The sequence below is a fragment of the Stegostoma tigrinum genome, chromosome 8 (assembly GCF_030684315.1).
Source record: "Stegostoma tigrinum isolate sSteTig4 chromosome 8, sSteTig4.hap1, whole genome shotgun sequence".
Classification (NCBI taxonomy): Eukaryota; Metazoa; Chordata; class Chondrichthyes; order Orectolobiformes; family Stegostomatidae; genus Stegostoma; species Stegostoma tigrinum.
The window spans coordinates 53042231-53063975 of NC_081361.1; the positions used below are offsets into that span (position 1 = coordinate 53042231).

The window sequence follows — 21745 nt, forward strand, 5'->3', positions numbered from 1 at the left end:
CTCTCTGATGAAGGGTCTAGGCCCGAAACGTCAGCTTTTGTGCTCCTGAGATGCTGCTTGGCCTGCTGTGTTCATCCAGCCTCACATTTTGTTAGTTTGATCTTAGTAGGATAAAAGGTTGACACAACATCGTGAGCCAAAGGGCCTGTACTGTACTGTTCTATATTCCAATAAGAAAAATGCTGTTGAGCAGGCACAACAGGATACTTTCCTTGAGATAATGGGAACTGCAGATGCTGGAGATTCCAAGATAATAAAATGTGAAGCTGGATGAACACAGCAGGCCAAGCAGCATCTCAGGAGCACAAAAGCTGACGTTTCGGGCCTAGACCCTTCATCAGAGAGGGGGATGGGGGGAGGGAACTGGAATAAACAGGGAGAGAAGGGGAGGCGGACCGAAGATGGAGAGTAAAGAAGATAGGTGGAGAGAGTGTAGGTGGGGAGGTAGGGAGGGGATAGGTCAGTCCAGGGAAGACGGACAGGTCAAGGAGGTGGGATGAGGTTAGTAGGTAGCTGGGGGTGCGGCTTGGGGTGGGAGGAAGGGATGGGTGAGAGGAAGAACCGGTTAGGGAGGCAGAGACAGGTTGGACTGGTTTTGGGATGCAGTGGGGTGGGGGGGGGGGGGGGGGGAGAAAAGAGCTGGGCTGATTGTGTGGTGCAGTGGGGGGAGGGGATGAACTGGGCTGGTTGAGGGATGCAGTAGGGGAAGGGGAGATTTTGAAACTGGTGAAGTCCACATTGATACCATATGGCTGCAGGGTTCCCAGGCAGAATATGAGTTGCTGTTCCTGCAACCTTCGGGTGGCATCATTGTGGCAGTGCAGGAGGCCCATGATGGACATGTCATCAAGAGAATGGGAGGGGGAGACAGAGAAACAGGAAGGTTACACTGGAACTATGTCTAATACAAATTAGGCCACATCTACAGCATTATGTGCAGTTCTGGAATTCAGATTCAAAGAGCAATACACAGGAGGATTACCAAGATGCTGCCTTGACTGGAGAGTTTTAATTATGAAGAGGGATCAGATCGATCAAGACTGTTTGTCTTGGAACACTGGAGACTGAGTAGTGACATGCATGAGTTTTGTAAAATTCAAGGTCACAGAGTCGGCAGGGGAAAAAAAAACTTTAAAACATTAACCCTTGGTGCAGGGATCTATGACCAGGGAGAAGTGGGGATGAGATTTAAAGCGAAAGGGGTTTCGAAGGGATGAGAGGAATTTGTTTTCCCTCAGAGGGTGGTAGCAATCGGGAACTCAATATCTGAGAGGGTGTTAGAGGTCAAAACATCAGGCACAGCAGATAAAATGGATAACAGTCAATGCAAGACTGAAGGTGCTGTACATGTACATGGTATACAAAACTAAGTACATGAGCTTATAGTGCAGATTGAAATTGGCAGGTTGCATGTTATGGGTAATCAGATGTGGCTATGAGGGAAATCAGTGCTGGCACTAAATATCCAAGGATATGTGTCAAACTGAGAAGGACAGGAAGATGGGCAGAGGGATCACAGTCACCTTATTAGTAAGCAATGAAATTTAAAATCTATGGTGATTATAGAGTCAAAAAGGTGTGGAATATGTGGGGTTAGAGTTTGGGAATTGGAAATGAGTAGAGGCCATGATGAAAAGTTATGCACAGGCCTTCTAGAATACTGACCAGCCTGGGTACAGTGGATGGAGAGAAGATGTCTCCACTAGGAGCAAAGATTGAGACCCAAGGGCAAAACCTCAGCAAGGGAAAATGCTTTGGAATGGAGAGGAGGAGAAACTTCTTCAGGCAGAGGGTGGTGAACCTGTGGAACTCATTGCCACAGAAGGGTGTTGAGGCCAAATCATATAGTGTATTTACGCCAGAGATCAACAGGTTGTTAGTTAGTATCAAGGGTAATAGGGAGAAGGCAGGAGAATGGGTTGGGAAACATATGAGCCATGACTGAATGGCACAGCAGACTCAATGGGCTGAATAGCCTAATTCTGTTCCTATACCTTGGGGCCTAACCCCCTCCTTACATATGAGGTATTTAGATGTACACCCATGATGCCTGGAGTATTGCATACAATTTTGGTTCCCTTATTACAGGGATGGTAGCTGTACTGGAGGCAGTCCACAAGAGGTTCAGTCGATTGTTGAGAGACGAGAGGTTTGCCTTTTGATGGGAGATTCAGCAGTTGAAGCCAATAGATTCTGGAGTTCAGTAGAATAACAGCAGATCTAATTGAGGCAAGTAAGATGCTAAAGGGGAGCAACACAGTTAGGGATAATCTATAAGGAGAGGCCACAGTTTTAGGATAAAGGGTAGAAAATTTAAAACAGATGAGGAGAAATTACTTCAAAAGGGTTGTGAATCTGTGGAATTCACCACCAGATGTCAGAGGATGCTGGGACATTGAGTAAATTTAAAAAAAGGAGGGGGTTAGATGGATTTTTAATTACAGATAACAAGGTGTAGATAGCTGGATGAAGACAGGTTTGAAGGGTTATGGAAAACAGGTGGGGACAGTGGAGTTGAGACTAAAATGAGATCGGCCATGATTGTCTCAAGTGACATAGCAGGACTGACAGACCGAATTTCCTATTCCTTGTCCTAATGGTCTAAGGTTAATGTTCTCTAGGACCAATTTTAACTAGCAATAAAGTGACAATTAACTTGTTTGTAGTGATTTTTTTCCTTTTTAAATTTCCCATAAACAGGCACCCATCAAATGGCTTTATGAAGAGCAGAACTGCTCTTCCTCTCAGCGATGAAATGCAAGGCATTTGAAAGATCACTGCTTATTGTTATGAGGGGGAATCCTGCCAAGCACTGCACTTCTCAAAGCTGAAGACGTGGAAAACCTAATTTATACATTATGGACCACATATCTAATGAAAATTAGCAATTACAGACAGAAGCTATCATACCGTTTTATCCTCACGGAAAAGCCAGCCTGTCTGCGCACGTGTAAAGGTAATGGATTTTGTAGATAACGTCGCTGAATAAATGTCGCTACTCATCAAAATATCTACCTCCTCTTCAGTTTCCATCTCTGATTCCTGAAAAGAATTATTAGTGTATGAAACAAGGGACAGAAATGCAGATGACCAAAATATAGAAGGTTGAAAGTGAACATCAGCATTTTGGCAATAACACATGCTATATAATCAGGAAAAAACATACTAATTAGAATGAAGTCTGAATTCAGTTGTGTATTTCAAAAGGATAATATGTAGGATTATAAAAGGTATATAATCCATAAAGTCCATGCTTATTTTGAATTTGAGACTCTCCTTTCTCCTCTCAATCTATCGTCTCAACTCGTTCTTTCACCCTCTTTTTCTCCTCTGCTGGTGTCCTCCTCACAGGAGGTCATTTAGCCTGTTGAATTAGGCAAGGTCTCTAAAATCAACTCAGCTGGATCCATTATCCCAACATTTCTCCATAACCCTACAACACACTCACCTTAGGTGGTTCGGAAAAATGGAATCATACTGAAGCAAAGGATAGGAGAAACATCTAGCAAGTTGGTAAATTTCAAAAATAAATATCATGCTTGTCCAACCTTGATGTCTTTCTTCAAGTAAACAGATTTGATAATGATAACAAGCAGGTGCTATTTGTTTGGATTTTCCAAAGACCTTCAGTAACATGCTGAATAGATTTAGTACGAAAGGATAGAGACAAAAAAAAGGGTCAAAGTGTCAGCTGTGGCTTAGTTGGTAACACTCAGTTCCGAGCCATTAAAAGTTTCGTGTCTGTCTGGACCAGAGTGGGTCCAAGTCCCACCTTTCTCAGATGCATCATAGCACATCTGAACATGTAGATTAGAAAATATCCAAAAAGGTCAAGAATGCAGAATTTGGGGCCAACAGAAGAATGGGTTTCCAACTGGCTACAAAGCAGAGAAAGGGAGCGGAGTGTAAGGATATCATACCGCTTTGTTTACATAAAGAACTGGGAATTAAAAGAGTTCAAAATTTATGGATAGCAACTAATTAGCAAGGATGCAAGAACGACTTCAAATTGCACAAGGACATAGATAAACTTCAAAAAATGAACAATTAATTGGCTAATGAAGTTCAAAGATCGATATGAGCAAGTATGGCATTGTAAGAATAATAAGGTGGTCACTCATTGCTCGGAAGGTGAGATTAAGAAACAAGGTGTCAGAGCACAAATACAGCAAATCATTTTTAAAAAGTGTGACCAAGGCCATTATATGCTGGGTGTCTTTTGAAAAAAAAAAAGCAGAGGGGATGACCTAATACAGATTAGGGATTCAAGCGTTTTAATAAAAATGGTCAATACAAACATTTCCACTTGTGGCGAACAGCATAAACAGAGGGCTAAGATGGAAAGTGACCATGAACAAACACAGAAGGAACATTTTCACCCAAAAAAAGTGGCAAAAAAAAACTTGCTATCGCAGGGGAGCAGTGGAAGCACACATTACATATGCATTTAAGCACACAACAGGCCAGCAGAGGAGAAAAGGAGGGTGAAAGCAAGAGTCGAGACGATAGATTGAGAGGAGAAGAGAGTGACTCAAATTCAAAATAAGCATGGACTTTTTGGATCATATACTTTTTATAATTCTACATATTATCCTTTTGAAATAAACAACTGGATTCAGTCTTCATTATAAATCAGGCAGCGTATGCCAGATATTAAGCAGCAGCTAGTGGAGGCAATGTTTCATCAGCTTTGATTCTTTTTTCATTTCCCATAAAATTAGCTAACTTTCAACCCACTGTTCTAAATATCTCATGATTGAAACATCTTAAAGCATCTCTTAAATCTTGTTGCTTTGAAAATTCCAAAGCTTCCGCAATCCATCCATGCTGCCATTCTTATAAATCTTCTGACCTCCCTACAGTACTGTTTCCACAACCAGACTTCATTAAGAGCCATTATAATTTCCATGCTTTAAACGCTAAGAAGCCCAGAATCCTATTTTCCTTTATAAATACTTTCTCAACCCATCTTACCACCTTTAGTGACTTATGCACACATCCCCAGGCCTGTTCCTCTGTAACCTTTCAGAAGAGTATTTTATTTCACAATCCCTCACTTTGTTTTTCCTACTAAAATACATTGTCACACTTCTCCATGTGAAATTTCATCTGTCACTTGTCTGCCCTTTCCATCAGCCTCTCAGTCTTCAAGAAAAGTATATTCCTCATAGCTCACAATACATTTAAATTATGTCATCTGCAAAGTTCTAACATACTGCCCCACACGCAAGTCTAGGTCATGGCCACTGATCAAGAAAAGCAGTAATCCTAGTACCAGTATTCAAAAGAATGCCACAGTATGCTGACTGACCTTCAGTTGGTCAAAGAACAGTTTATAACTTGTATGATTTGTGTCACTTGGGCTACGCTGTATCCATAATGTTATTTGCCTTTTTAAAATTTTCCCTCCCCAGCCCCAAGGGAGCTTCGACTTGCCAGCAAAGTTAATATGATGGCACTTTATCAAATAACTTTTTAAAGTTCACGTACACAAAAAAAAAATCAATAAAATTATCCTCAACTGTTCCAAAGATTCATCATACAAGATCCAAAACATTTAGGTCAGTTTCTTTCTCCACAGATGCTGCAAAACCTACCGAGTTTTCCAGCATTCTCTTTTCATCCCTCTGCTATGTTAGGTCTCTTTGCTATCCCAGATTAGCATCACCCCTTTAAGGTTTATTATTATTTGGGTTTTGTAAGAATGCTAGCTAAGGGAAAGAGAATCTATTCCCAGAATTTTCCCCTCATCCTTATAAATCTTTTCCACTTTTCAGCTGAAGTTTTATATTCAGCTTCATTCTCACTTATTTAAATTCAACTTTACATTAGTAATATGCTCCTTTTTCTGTATCACCGTGCTCCCCTTTTTGGGGCGTTCAAGACTGCTCTGGCTTTGGCTGCCCTAGCTTTCCCTGGTTGGATTTTTTTTTTAAAAAGCCTTGACTTTACCTAAAATATTGCCTCTTTATAAAAGACAGCCCAGTGTTTTGTCACAGTTTTGCTTGCTAACTTTTGATTTCACGTCTGGGGAAGATTTATTCTCACCCAACTGAAACTGGCCCCTTCCCAATTAAGTTCTACACTGCCCAATGCCTGTTTCCACAGCCAAACTAAACATTTGTAGTACTATGTTCCCTGGATGTTTCCCTACTGACATCTGATCTGATCTCTCTCATTCCCAGAACTAGATCCACCAAGATGGGTCAGAAATACAAAGATCAAGAAAAATTCTCCCAAACACACTCCGAAAAAGTTGTTCCTCTTCTCAGCCAATATTGTTTTTGGTATTGTCTATCATAGAATAGTCACAGTTCCTCATTACAAGTGGTCTGGCAGAATGGTATTTTAATAATTTCCCTGCAACTTTACTCCTATAAAATTTATCAATTTGTTTATTTCCAAAATATATTTGAGAATTTGAAGTTTTAAATTCCAATTAAAATATTTCTACTAATTTGACCACATTACATGTTTTATTTTAGATTTGTTTCTAATTGCAAATTCCATGCATTTGAAGTGTGGTAAAATCAGGAATGAGGTCAGTAACAGTGAAAAGCTTCAGTTTAACTCAATGTAGGAGCTGCAGTGACAAAACACAAACAACTTGATGTCAAGTGTTATTAATTCTACGCAATACTGTATAGTATGAATAAACAGCTCCTTTGCTTAAGTGAAATAGACTTTAAAAAAGAACCACATATTACATAATCCCCGTACTTTATGTTTGCAGATGAATAAGCATGCAAATTGTAGGGAGAATGCTAATTGTATGAGCTACCATTAAACATTTCCACTTATGTACTAAAGAAAATAGATGCACAAAAAAATTCCACATCCTTTTTACAGAGGTGTATATAAATAAGTGCTCTTACTACAATTAACTTCAGTTTGCGGCTGCTGTTAACAGCACAAAACATACCTCATGATGTATTCGCTGATAAACTTTCTGCTCATTGTCTAATACTATGAAAGATTCAGAGGGGATTGCATCACCATTGAATATGAAGCTCAAATCTCCACGTTGACATTTCATATCTGTGAAGTCTATTAGAGTTGTGTCAAGCCTGAAAATACATGTTAATTGCACAGCAGTTTATAGTTCACGTTAAATATTACTGTGAAATTGGAGAATCTTTTGCATTACATAATCTTTGATGGAGATGTTTCACTGGACAACTAAATTTTTTTTGCATCATTTGTGAATGATAAAAACCGAACTCAAACCCGTTGCTAACAAAATTTAAAATGACAATTTTCTTTATTAAAACACTAGAAAGTTAGTGATCATCAATAAAATGGGGCATATAATCTATGCTGTATTTGTTTAATGGGGGGGTGTCATGCTATCTTAAAATTGATACAACTCTCAATAGATTACATAAGTGGATAATATCAGTCTACTGCAATGATTTAACTGCATTGGAACCTGTTAAAATGTGAAGCCCCAGTCAGTTTCAATAAGCTGGCTTATTTTTGATTCAGTTAAAGACCCTTGAAGATGGATGCTTTCAGATGACAGCAGGTGGGTGAAGTGATTATGATTTGTAAACTAAAATCAGAAATGCTGACAACTGTGACAATACTGTGGCTCTAAGAGGCACGCTCTGTCCTTTTGTTTTGAAAAAGAAATTGGGAGACAACCTGTGAAGTCTTTTTTATTTAAAAAAAAGGCAGCCAGTTGGAACAACAGAAGCAGCCTAAACACGTATGGTCAACCTCCCAGCTTACAGAACCAGTCTTTTTTTAAAAAAACGTTCAGCTTTCAGCAGTTGCCATAGGGGTCTTGAAGTGAAAGCAATTCTTTCCCTCTCGGTTATAGCCAAAAGCTGAGGGTTCTCTGCTTGCTACGAGAATCTCATGTGATACAATCTGTTTTCTAAATCTGTCTTTGGCCAACATGTGTTTTATGGGATGCTACTATTTTAGGACAATTAATAAATAAGAGTTACTGTATTAATCTATTAAGTTTTCCAATTGAGTTGTTATTCCAATTCATCCTGTCCTTAGTTGCATTTTAACTATAGTGTTTGAATAACTTGTATTTTGCCTTAAATCTGGTAGGTTGACCAATCAAATTGCATCTAGAAGCAACACGATGTATTTACAAGTAAAATAAGAAAGTCAGGGTCTAGGCTACCTTCTGAATATTTTGAGGGGGTTTGGTCGGGTCCAGTCTGTAACACAACTATTTAATGAATTTCGAAAAGCATATTTTTGTAAATTGAGTTAAACAGGTCAATTGCAAGAGACTCATGGGCACTGGTGATTATGTTAATTAACTATCAAACTAGAGGAGGTGTTAAAATTATGTCATTTTAGAAAACTAATTCTACAGATTTTTCAAAATGAATTCAAAAACTTATTTGCAGTAAAAGTTGACAATGGGAGGGATATTAATCCTCTAACATATGGGGTTTTGCCCATTTGCTCCCTCAGTAATTGATGTTTACATCTGAAGAATAATAATAGGATTGAAATCACGTTACCTGATGTTTATACCCTGTTTATAAATTTTACATGCGTCTGAAGGCAGAATTCTGGAAAGTAAAGGCACTGTAATAAAAAAAGAAAAAAAAGTGATGAATACAACTTTGTTGTTACAATGATTTAAAAATTAATATTTGAAAATTCCACAGTAATTGAAGATTACAACTGCATAGAAAAGTTAAAAGAACATGACAATCAACGCTTACCCCAGCTTTGAAAATCCCAGTGAAGTTCTAAGTAAAAATCCCCAAGCTAACAAATAAAAGATAAATAAAAAAAGTTAGCTTTTCAAAAGGGAACATTAATTCCACTTTAATAACTTATATACAGGTATAGGACTTTTACAGTGGCAGATAACCTTTTATCTCAATTTACTTAAGAATTGACCAATAACACCTGACAATTCAAATCAGTCTCCAACTACTGCAACAATGTACACACAGCTCAGAAAGAGGCCTGAAGAACTATAATCAATTAGGTTTACCCTCAAAAGATGCTTGTAAGTATACTACCAGTGGGAAATCTTGAAGACAAAAGTAGACTGAAGGAAACAAAGATGAAATTCAACAGAGAAGTAATTTTTATTAAAATTAGAAAGAGCAAAAAGATACAAGAACAGAAGAGTAAAGTACTGGAGATTCAAAATGAAAAACAAGTGCTGGAGAAACTCAGCAGGTCTCACAGCATCTCAGTCCAATGGCTCTTCTTTAGTTCCCAAACATATTGGACTCAATATTAACCATTTCTCTGCCACAGATGCTGCCAGACCAGCTGACTTGCTCCAGCATTGTCTGCTTTCATTACAAGAGCGAGCACGCTTGGGGAAGCATTCGGCAAAAGAGTTTGTAAATGGCTGGACAGGTTATAAAAGCAGTCCAGAGATATAGAAAAGCCAGGCAGGTATATTAAACCTGCATAAGATAGTACAGAGATGAAGAGAGACACTTTAGCAAGAATGAGAAGAATTTGGAGATTATATAAAAATAAGCTGACAAAAAAAATGGTTCCAGGACTCCGGTATATGAGAAGCACTGTCAGGTTGTAAAAGCTGAGCTCTTAGAACAGATGACCAAAAGGAGAGTCGATTGTGGTGTTTAACACTCACGGTATACATATAGTACGTATGAAGCAACAGCTTCCTATACCTAATGGTTGAAACCAGATCTCTCTCAAAAAAATAAAAAGGGAGCTTGAAGAACTACAGGTGACAGGAGAATTGTCTTTTTAGAAATAAAGTGCCTTTGTCATCACTAGACCCTGATCCAACACACTTTTTGCACTTTTCATTACTTATGTAGTATCCTCTAACGTAGAGTCAGAGTCAGAGTCATACAGTACAGAAACGGACCCTTTGGTCCAATTTGTCTATGCTCACCATTTCCCCACAACCCACCAAAACTAAAAACTCATCCCACTTGTCTACATTTGGCTGATTTTCCTCTAAACCTTTCCTATTCATCTACTTGTCCAAATGTCGCAACTCTACATACATCTACCACTTCCTCTGGCAGTTCATTCCACACACGAACCACCCAAGTGAAAAAGTCGAAGGTCCCTTTCAAGTCTTTCCTCTCTTACCTTAAAAATATGTCCTCTAGCTTTGAATCCCCCTATGCTAGGGAAAGGGCCTTTGCTATTCACCTTATCTATGCTCCTCATGTTTTTATAAACTTCTACAAAGGTCATCACTCAACCTCCTATACTCTGGGGAAGAAGTCCAAGCCTATCCAGCCTTTCCTTATAACTCAAACCCTCCAGTCCTATAAACATTGTTTTGAGTCTTTTTTGCACTCTCCAATTTAATAATATTCTTCCTATAGCAGGGTACAGTGGCCTCACCAACGTCCTGTATAATCACAACAGGACACCCCAACTCTTATACTCACCTCAATGGTCTGAGCTATGAAGGCAAGCACCTTATCTACCGTTCTACTACTTCCAGCATGACAGGAGAATAGGGCTTCTGAGCCCAGGGCTTGTCTGCTCTGTCCAACTTGCTTTTTGTTCATTTCTCTTTCCCATCTTCCCCCACCGTCTTTTAGTTTACTTACGTTTTGTTGAAGAGCTCAGTCATAGCAATGACATCAGCTTGGATTCACCCAAACAGGCACAGCTAGGCTGGACCGAGGCAGCGGCAAAAGAGAATTTGTATTTCCAGCAATATCCAACGCAGACTCATGGAGGGTGGTGGTGTGCACAGGCCCATATGAGACTTTGCAGCATTAAAAGGTGGCTGCATCAACGTGGGCCTGAACCAGACTCACGGAGGCAGAAGAGAGTCTGGGCTGCCAGCAGCATCGGCATTGTTGAACACCATCAAGGGCTCGATGGCAGGGGCATCAGTGGGGGCAAGATGATGCCAAAGACGGGTGAATTTTGTTCCAGTGATGGCAGCATGACAAAGAGGCTTGTGCCAGGCCACCAAGCCCATGGCACCGTGCTTGAGGATTGTAAAGTTGGACATTTGCTTTATTTTGTTTTTCTGCCTTTATATTTTCATATTTTGGTCTACATGTCTATATTTTAATAGTCATTGGAGAGTGGAGACACTATACAACACTTTCCACTGTATTTTGTAAAATACACATGACGATTTATCAAATCAAACCAACCCTGATTCAACTTTTAAAAGAATTATGTATCTGAACCCCTAGAGGTCTCTGTTCAACACCACTCCTGGGGCCCTACCATTAACAGTACAAAACCCACGCTAGTTCATTTTCCTAATGCAACACCTTGCGTTTGTCCAAATTAAACTCCATCTATCACCACACAGCCCATGGTCCCAACTGATCAAGATCCCTTTGTAATCTTAGGTGACTTTCTTCATTGTCAACTATACTACCAGCTTTGGTGTCACCTGCAAACATGCTAACCACGCTTCCTAAAATTTCATCCAAATAGTTTAAAATAATAACAGGTTTTTTTGTCATTGTAATCACTTTGGTATATCATGCCAAAAGTGGTGACAGAATTGTCTTCTTTGACTAGCCTTGTTCTATACTGTGCCTATTTCATTAGGCCTCAGTAATGATCTGGTTTCACAACTGTCATCTGAAGAACAACAATGACGCCAAATTTCAGCATTGCTAAACGCATGGTTTGTTTGAATATCAGCTGTTTGTCACAACCCACCTGCATTGTTGTACAAATTCCATTAAGTGTGACAAACAAATTAGGGAGAAGTCAAAAATAGTGACAGACAGGAAAGAGAAATTGAGGGAGAAAAAACAGAAACAGACTTTGCAAAACATTCCACAGGAATAGTTGCTTGTCAAAGCTTGAAATGATGAAAACTTAAGGTAAAATCTGGAAATAGATAAGGAACTATGCAGGACAAAAACTGAAAAAAGGAAGAAAATGCTTCCTTAAAAGAATTTTAAACTAAAGATGTGTAAGAGACTGTAGAACTAACTTTGATGGTGGCAAGTTAAGTGAAGCAGGAATCAGTTTTGAGTAATCCAGTAAAATAGGAAGTATCATAAAGGCACCTGCTCAAGTTACTTAATATAACAATGAATAAATGACTACAACACAAGAACATATTCAGGAATCATTTTAACACTATGGCAAAGGCTACCCACACAGATGTCTAAATGTGACATTTCCAAGTAATATTAATAGCCAAAACCTTATTTTTAAATTTGGCCAACATTAGTTCTAATAGAATTGTGTATGCAAATAGCAATTCTATTTGAAAAACACTTCCATCATGGCCTGTAAAATCTCTGGCTCTACAAAGCAATCAACACCAGATTATGCCCTCTTGATGGGCCAAACATCCTGAGCTTCACAAGCCATCACCCAGTTTTGCTAAGTTTAGAAACTAAAATTGGCTAACTAGAGATTTTCAGAAGTCAAAACTGCAACACATTGAAATGTTTTGGAAAGCTGGGCTCCACAACGATTAATATACTGGATAATCATGACCAGGAGTTTGGGGAGGAGATGTCAAAGGAAGAGGTTGAGAGATAAAATCTGGAATATGTCCAGGGTTGGCAGCCTTGTTTCAGAAATCACTTCAAAGGCATCAAACGAGCAATCAATAACAAAAAGTAGTTACATCTCCCATTGAGATGTCAAGGAAATGGTGGGGGTTAGATGCATTCCACTGCATGCTACAGACAATAATGCGAGGGGTATTTACAGGAAAAATGGAATGAAACCCCTCAGTCTCTTCTGCCACATATAAATTCAGTGTGGGAAACAGAGGACAGCTGACAATTGCTGCATGTGAACTTATGAAATTGTCCAGACACTACATTTAAATGAGAAAAATCAAGACTGTCCTAGCAACAGACTTCACATCACCCCAAAAATAGAAGGGTCTCCTTTTATGATAGGGACGAGGGGACATGCTTTTTCAGTGTCTCAAGTATGTGGAATTCTCTCCACAAAGAAAGTACTGGAGGTTGATGTCAATATTTAAAAAGGTAGGACAAACTGCCACCTGAACAAAAGAGTCAAAGGTTACAGCGTATACAGGAAAGTAGAGTTGAAGCACTATCTGATTAGTTATAATCTTATGAAATGGCAAGGCAGGACAAGACAAAGAGGCTAAACGCCTCCTAATCACTGCTAGACTAGTGCTCTTAATTCAGATGTTCATATGTAATAGTTCTGACCTGACCTAAATCCACCTGATCTGGATGCATGTCAACCAGATTCAGTCTAAATGAGACCCAGCTGCCAGCTGTTATATTTGAAAGCAAGAGAAGCAGCTGGCTTGGCTTTGTTAGAATGAAGTAGAGAACCTCAGCAGATTTGGCAGCAGCAGTGGTGAAAGAGTTAACGTTTCAAGTTCAATATGACTCTCCTTCAGAACACAGGCTTGAAAGTTAGTGTTTCTTGCTCCGTTTCTAGATGAATAGCAAGTATTAGGAAATTATAATCTTCAACATTATGGAATTTATATTTGGAGAATTAGTTGTGACTAATATACAACATTTTCTTACTAATTTATTTTTGCTCCTATTTGATTCTTCTTTAAGAAACTTTTTTAAATTTTATAAGACCACAAGGAATAATACCTGTACTTTTGCTATGATGTATTCAGTAAAATGCAAAACCAGAAACATCCTCTTTGTTATTCGTATGTTTTAGATGACAACCTAGTTTTATGAATTAAAATTGTAACATCAGAAACTGGGAGCATCTGATGGAGAAGCTGAGAAATAATTCTCATGTAAATGTCACTCAAACAAGTCTGAGAGACACAGCCTTTTGGAAAAAGTCAGCTGTGGACAGAGGGCAGAATTAATGATGTTAACAGTCCTCTGACCCTCCTTCAGAACTTCAAACAAATCTGGGTTTATTACACTTAATAACTAACCTATGTTTGACAGGCAAAATCAGTTGCTGGTGATGAAAAATGTGAACAAAGAATGATCACTCTCCAACCTAATAATGGACCCAGAGAGTGAAGAAAGGATTGTAAAATGATTAGCAATATATTCATATGAATTACATAATCAAATACTTAAATTAAAAAGCCAAGATAGCTTGCTTGCATTTGTTGGAATTATGAAATCTTGCTATTGAAAAAGTGTGATGCAGGATGAATTAGTAAGTTTCTTTTGTTTAATTTATCTGCATTTTTGCTGACAGCAGCAGTTTGGATTTAGAGACAGGAAAGCAATTGGACAAATGTGTTCTAGCTTGTAGCTGCAACAGGAAATCTCCAGTGGTCCTTAGAAGTGTTTTATGACAGAACACAGTTCACCTCGAATAGTTGCAGTCTTTTTACAACACTTTGCAAGCTACGGAAGCAGGCTGGGTAAGCCAGGACTAAAAGCTGAAGACTTGACAGTTAAGATTGGTGAAAGAACCATTGCAGGGTCATGTAGCCAGAAAAAAAACTGAAACCTCTGCTTAGAATCCTACCTCAGAGGAAGAAATGGACTACCAAGGAAAATTTAAGCAAATTCTAATATGCTGTGACAAATCTTTTGGGTCTGTTTCAGGAAAAGGTGAGTGAATATCAAAGATTTCATAACAAGTAAACTTCTTGCAGCAAGTGATTTTGGTGGGGGAGTATAAAGCAGAACTAGGTTTATAGCACAAATCTTATTGAAAAATAATTCTCCTTTTATTTAAGATTATTAAAAAGGAAGTGAAGTTAAATTTTGTCAAGACATGCAAAATTTTTGATGTCGGTCTGTCGATTAACTTTTGGGTGTTTGGATTTCATTGTAAGATGTTGACCATCCCTAGAAGGATCATAACAGCAACTTCACATCTAATTTAGCGCAATATATCTCAGATCACAAATGGATTTTAAACTACCATACACTGAGCATTATTACTTTAATATCTGGTTGTTGAGCTACTAAAAATGCTAACTTGGTATCAAATAGAGGATTCATACAACAGAAGGCATTTCAGTTGACTCGCAAGGAAACAAAGTATTATTATTGACTCAACACTTCCAAACTTCCTTCTCCACGTGGAAGACAAGGCTGTATCAAGTTAATTTTTGCCTTTTTTCTTTTTGGCTTGGTGCTTGAAACATAAAACTTGTTCATTGATGGGTTAGGTATCAACTTAACTGTTGGTAACAGTTACATTTTTGAATTAACGTACTGTTATTAGCAAGGACGACAAACTGGAAAAAAATTGTTAATAAGCATCTAGTAATTATGAAAATAATGAAAATCAATTTTTAATAATACAAAAAACCTTAAGATCATAAGATATTGAAACAGAATTAGACTTGTCAGCCATTTGATTTTGACTGATATTTCCAGCTCTATTCTCCCACCTTTGCCCTGTAATCTTTGATCCCCTCACTAAATCTATCTCCCACACACTCTTCTCCACATCCACTGTTTCCAAGCCTCGGTATTAAATAGTTCAACAATTCAGTGCTTACTACAAAAACTTTTATTGTTACAAGTGACACGAAAAGAGTTGGGGGGGGGGGGGGGGAGGAGGAGGAAGGTACAGAAATATGTTCAAAAGAAAAAAAAAAGGACAAAAAATGTCAAGCCACAATGCAAAATAAACACTGGGGTACACAATAGACTAGAACAATTCTCAAACATTTCTCCTTTACCCTTTCTCTGGAGGAAAAAAAGTTACCCCTGCTTAAGAGACAGTAGGAACTGCAGATCCTGGAGAATCTGGAGGTAACAAGGTGTAGAGCTGGACAAACACAGCAGGCCAAGCAGCAGGAAGGCTGCTGGGTCTAGGCCTGAAACCTGAGCCTTCCTGCTCCTCTGATGGCCTCTGTGTTCATCCAGCTCTACACTTTGTTATCTCTTACCCCCTGCTTAAACTTGATCATGACATTAGAATCAAGTTCTGAAGGATAGTGACATAGAACTTTTAAATTATCACTCCAACATATCAAATAAAAAAAACCACAAAATTTCAAGCTTACTTCTTTCAGAGCTTTCAGTAATCGAGGTCGTTTTTCCTCTACATTTTCTCTTGATTGTTGTTTAAGTTTTCGTAACAAAGCTGTGACTAGAAATAAAACAGAAAAGAAATACTTCAATAGCCCTTAAGCAAATCTCACTGAAAATAATGCTTTTCAGAGGTTTCCTGGTTCAGTTCCTTCTATTATAATTCAGTGATACAACAGGAACAGAATTCATACAGTTTCACCATTTATAAACCATCCATATTTTTCACAAATAACTGTCAACTGTCAACAGTCACCATTTGCCAGTCTCTCTGGATCAAACTATAAAAGTGGCATGTAAGTCACAAAGATCAAGCACGATTAAAGACTATTTCAGCCAGTTCAAGCAAAGTTTTCACATCATCTGTTCTGCATCCTGGAGACAGCCACTACATCTGAAATTTTTGATATTGCAGCTACCCTCGATCATATTTCATGTAGACTTATATACTCATGGCAAGTGTGCCAGCATCCACTTCAATCTTTACTGTAGTTTTTTCCCCCTTAAATTACTTTATTTGATGTCCACACTCAATTTATGTTCAACTTTACATCATAGTTGATCCATGACTTTTCCAGAAAAAAAATTCCACTTTTCTGCAGGTGACACCAAAGTGGTGATAAAATGAAAGTGAGAGTCTGAAGGAGTGAACAACTGGTATAATAATTCACCTTTGTTTACTCCAAATTTAAACAACTGAGACAGCTGATTGTCTTACTCATTTGTCGGTCTCCATAGCTGATGGCTTCTGCCAGTGGACTCCATCCCTGAGCGTTTTTCACCTTTACTACAGCGTTGTGAGCAAGTAGTAAGTGGGCACACTCTGCAATTAAAAAAAAATGCATAGATCAAGTACAGTTAGTCAAGACTGCCAGCTTCAAATTAATTTCATGTGGCAAGAATGTAATGGAAGTCTTGTTAAAGTCTATCACAAGAAGTTTTTATTTATTTGATTGCTAAATTAGTAATGGGAATTTCAACTATTTCACAACCAACTGTTTGATGGTGTAAAAGTCCATGGAGTAAAAAGGGAAACAGATGTTTAATAACGAACCTACGAGCAATACTACAGCCGTGCCTCAACAATGGTCTCTTGAAAACGTGCATTACCATTTAAGTCAAGAATTGCAAATCAAATGTTTAGTTGGTAAAGGCACTACAGTCATCAGCCTTAGAGACAAGGGCAGACCAGTTTATATTTTCCATTTAATTCTTGTTGCATAGAAACATGTTACAAGCCGCTTCATTGTAACAACAGGATATCAAACAGAATTGATGTGCCTGGACAGATTGGATCAGTGATTCTCAGAGCCGAATTATTAGACAAAGCTGACTTTGGCATTTGAAGGGCAACTACGTGGTCACGTTAAACCCCAAAAAGCCTTTTTGTGGTAAAGAGAAGAGACTGTGGTAGCAAAATCAGTTGGTTGTAAAACTTTGAAGGAACAGAACTCACTTTACTGGTTGGTGTTCGCTGGTGCTTAAATTTGAAACAAAACAATGGCCTAATTTTATTTCAGATTTGCAGAGACAGACTTTTCCTAACCCCACAGATTTTAGAAAAGTTACAGAATCGTTCCATATCTGCAGAAACAGACTGTTTTGTATTTAATGAGGGAATCCTCCAAGACTCCAGAAGATCTTTGTATTAAGTAACAACTGAACAATCTGATCCATGCATCAACCAACTGCAGACATGAACAATGAAACCGAAGCTTGCCCCCCTACACAAATAATTACAAATTCAACACTTTTTTTAAAAAAATACTTATTTTGTACCTTTTTGTACTGAACAAGGTGTTCTACAGGTATAATTCACAACCAGTTGATTGGAATGCAATTCATTTTAAACTTTTGATGATATAAATATACTTATTAATGGCAATGTCGTAAACAAATATACAACTAATCTTTGGCATTTTGCTAGCTGTTAATTTGAATGCCAGAAACTAAACAAAGAGACTGATCAGTCAATTATTTAGGCATTCAGAATAATTTCTGCAGAATTTAGTTTTTGACATAATTCAGAAAAATGCCAATTTTCACATTGCTAATAACTTTTCCTGGTTCTTCTATTTTATATATTTATAATAAAGGCATGGGGAAAAAAACTCTGAAGGCAGTGAACTACTGGGGAATTTTTTTAAGAAAACAATACTTCTACTGTGCACAGAATTTGATCTATACACTGTTGAAAGTAGCCTGTACTGAAGGTTTAACGTTGGAACATAATGCAAAGGTTTTTTTAAAAGAAACAGTAACCACTGAGAAAATGGATTTTGAGAGTGGCAATTCCATTCAAACAGCAATGACACATTGGATAAAGCTCATTTGGAGTATAAACGTAGACACAGGTTGGCCAGGTCTCAAGATCTCGTTTTTGTAATGAAGATATGTTGCAATTCTCTATCAAAAACAAGTGATTGGGAAGTTCAGCAAATGACAAATTACATGTTAGTGCAGTTTATGCTTTCATTTTTGAAAAAAAATGAACAATGCAACACAGCTTAAATTGTGAGTATTCTCAGCACCTTAAAGTTAACATGCATTGTTTATCATGGTCTCAACATCAAGCTGTATTGTTCTATGTTCTAAACCAGAAGAAAAAGGATGGCAAAGCAAGGGAACATAAAATACTTGAGGAAAAAGATGTAATAATACAATCCATTCTAAATGGTCAGATAGGTTTAATATCAAATGAATCATGGAATGGTTATTTCCATTAGTACAAACAATTTCAGAGTCTGATATGAAATAGCTGACAAGATAATTCCCAACTGATCATTTTTACTTTTGAAGATTCATTGAGGCAGGGAGGGGGAGGATGTGTAATGTTTCTAGAGTACTGACAATTTAATGCATGCTTAGTCCAAGATTATACTCTTCGCTGTTCTGGTAATAAACTCTGAAAATGAAAAACAAAAAAGTTGCCTTTAAAACTCAAGTTGTATGGCATGGTCCAAACAAAACTGGAATTTTAGTTCTTTTTGTTAGCCTATCACTTCTGGAACAGTAGTCAGAAAACAAGCATAAAAAAAGAAGAACCTCAACATTTACGTCATTTACAATTTTGGTGGCCCTATATTAATTCAGCTTTTACTCTCTCTTGTCTGGGAAATTTTTCTATTACTCAGACTCCAATTGCATCTGCTCAGCAAGAAAGAGTGTTTTGCATGCTGTGTGGAAGGCATAAGCATTTTGGTATTCTATGTAATTTAATGATGCATGCATCCATCAGCTAAAGCCAAAAAAGCATTAATCCAACTCAATACAGCCTGAGTAACAGACTCAAATGTAAATGGTTGCCAATAGCTATGGCAGTATTAGTGGTGACAACTGCATTTTCAGAAAGGTGTTCAACTGTTCTGTATACTTTCGGGGACCTTGAATTTTAAAAAAAAACTTCCAATCATTAAAATCTTAACGACATGTATTAGTTGCTATTTTTTTGCTTCAATAAAATCCAAGTGAAGAGGAAAATTCTGAATATTTTGTCAACCTAAAGGCTCAGGTCAGGGGCATTTTATTTTGCTTTGTTTCAATACAGGTAATTTTTTGGGAAATTTATTCCCACTATTGTTGACACTCCAGAGCAGCAAGGTGTATCATCTACAAGATCTACTGTAGAGATTCACTGAGGCTTCTAAGAAGGAACCTTGCAAACCCATAACTACTACCATCTAGAATGACAAACGGAACACCATCACTTACAAGTTCCTCTTGAAGGTACACACATCTTGAATTTGAAATAGATCACCATTCTTTCACTGTTGACAGGTAAAATCCTCAAACTCCATTTCTAACAGGATTGACAGTGGACCTACACCATATAAATGGTGTGTGGTTCAAGCTGACAGTTCACTTCCATATTCCCAAAAGGCTACTAGGGAGGAGTAGTAATTGCTGGCCCAGCCAACAATGCCCAAATCCCATAAATAAATTGAAAAAATACAAGTTAATTCCCTCTTAAAATCTTGAGGGCAATATTTAGTTTGAAATGTATTTCTTTTAAATACTGTGAAGCTAAACCATTTTCTGTCATGAAGGCATCAATGTGTGAAGAAACAACATATGGAGGCTAGATAAACATAGCAGGTCAAGCAGCAGAGGAGCAGGAAAGCTGACGTTGAGTCTAGACCCTTCTTCAGAAATGGGGGAGCAGAAGAGGATTCTAAAATAAAGGGGGGGGGTGAGGTGGATGGAAGGTGGATAAAGCAGCAGACAGGTTGAGCCCCACCTACATTCACCTTTACTGGCTCCATCCCTGCCTCCTTGACCTGTCCGCTCCTTTATCCACATTCCATCTGCCTCCCCCCACACCACATCTTTATTTCAAAATCCCCTAACCCTCCCCCATTTCCGAAGGGTCCAGACCCAAAACGTCAGCTTTCCTGCTCGACTTGTGTACATCCAGCTCCACACCTTGCTGTTGCTGCTTCTCCAGCATCAACACTTCCTACTACCTCTGACATATGGAGGCTGGTTAGTTTACAATATTATCCATGCAAATGGTAAACTTGCTTCTTTTCCAGAAGCGTCAGTTGGAGATACAGATCCATGAATAGCTATTGTCCTCTTTACCTCAGCTAAATGACCATTCTTCATGTCTCACTCCTAGCAAGTTCTAGTTATTAAGCTTCAGGCACCAAACCCAGGTGTTAATTTGTGTACATAACAGGGCACTAACAGAAAAAAACTGGATAGCCATCAGAATCCCAATTTCTAGCTATTCAACCCTCCTTGGCTTACAAACAACAAAACCAACTGCAGTATCTATATTGCCAAATCGTACAAGGAGTGAACTGGAAACACCTGGTCTCCATTACAAGACGAGACATAAACAGCATCAACCAAAATGCTGACCAATATTAGACTAAATTCTTAAAAACCTGGCACCAAGACTCAATACATCCTGACAAACCCATTGTAGTGAAGAGGTTGAAAACACCTCGCCAAATAAATCAAACCAGGCCAAAGTTAATGAGGAACAACAGGCTTTGTAAATGGAAGAAACTTTTTGAAAGGGACAGTCAGTTTTTGAATGAAACCTTAAAATCGATAGAAGGTAATAAACAACAATGAGGTCATCCACATTGATTTTACCTTTGTGTCCAGTTTTTCTTAAAAAGATAATATTAAGGGGGGGGGGGGGGGATGCATCCAAGAACAGGTCACTAAAAACTAGTACACAGGTGGAACGCATCTAATAAAATGCAACAGCAGGAAGTTACACCTCAGTTGCACAGAATCTGAGTCAATCACCATCAGGTGTATCATATTCAGCTTTGGACACTGCACTTAGGAAGAATATACCAGCTAGGGTTAAAGTAGAAGGCAAACTTGGGCTTGAAAGGTTTTGGGGACGATCAAGGTACTTGAAATGAAGTGATTCATAACGAGATATTCTGAAGTCAAATTTCACTGAGGGGCAGGGTGGGGAATGCAGAATACGGCATAAGTTTAAAATCACTGCTAGCCCATTCAGAATGAAAACTGGAGTTCTTTTTAAAACACAAGGGATATAGAAATAACTATTTTCAACAAAATGTTGTGGATGTTAGGTCAATTGAAATTCAAGAGACAGATCAAACACTTCCAAAAGGGTAACAAAGGATATTGGTCAAAAAGGCAGATAATTGGAGCTTGCCATGATCTAAGTGAGTAGCAGATCAGGCGTTAGGGTCTAAAAGTCTTATGCCTGCTCTTGATATGAAATGACGAAGTTTTAATAATGTTTACAAGCTAGTGCAAAGAAAGGTAGTGACAGTAAACAAAAGACAGAACATGAGTGCAGAGATAGCAAGAATTCAAGTTGCTAGAATCACAGACAATACAATGTGGAGTTGGAG

At 38.2% G+C, this 21745-nt stretch overlaps 1 protein-coding gene across 1 annotated transcript in view; it reads right to left on the reverse strand.

The window, feature by feature from the left end:
• ankrd13c (ankyrin repeat domain 13C) overlaps window positions 1-21745 on the reverse strand; it is a 75169-nt gene that overhangs the window by 15833 nt on the left and 37591 nt on the right. Inside the window, exons 3-8 of the mRNA XM_048539252.2 lie at window positions 16615-16719; window positions 15872-15957; window positions 8697-8742; window positions 8490-8556; window positions 6923-7067; window positions 2911-3042 (exon numbers count right to left, since the gene is read on the reverse strand). Of these exons, the coding sequence (XP_048395209.1) occupies window positions 2911-3042; window positions 6923-7067; window positions 8490-8556; window positions 8697-8742; window positions 15872-15957; window positions 16615-16719 (581 nt within the window). The remainder of the gene's footprint in view (window positions 1-2910; window positions 3043-6922; window positions 7068-8489; window positions 8557-8696; window positions 8743-15871; window positions 15958-16614; window positions 16720-21745) is intronic.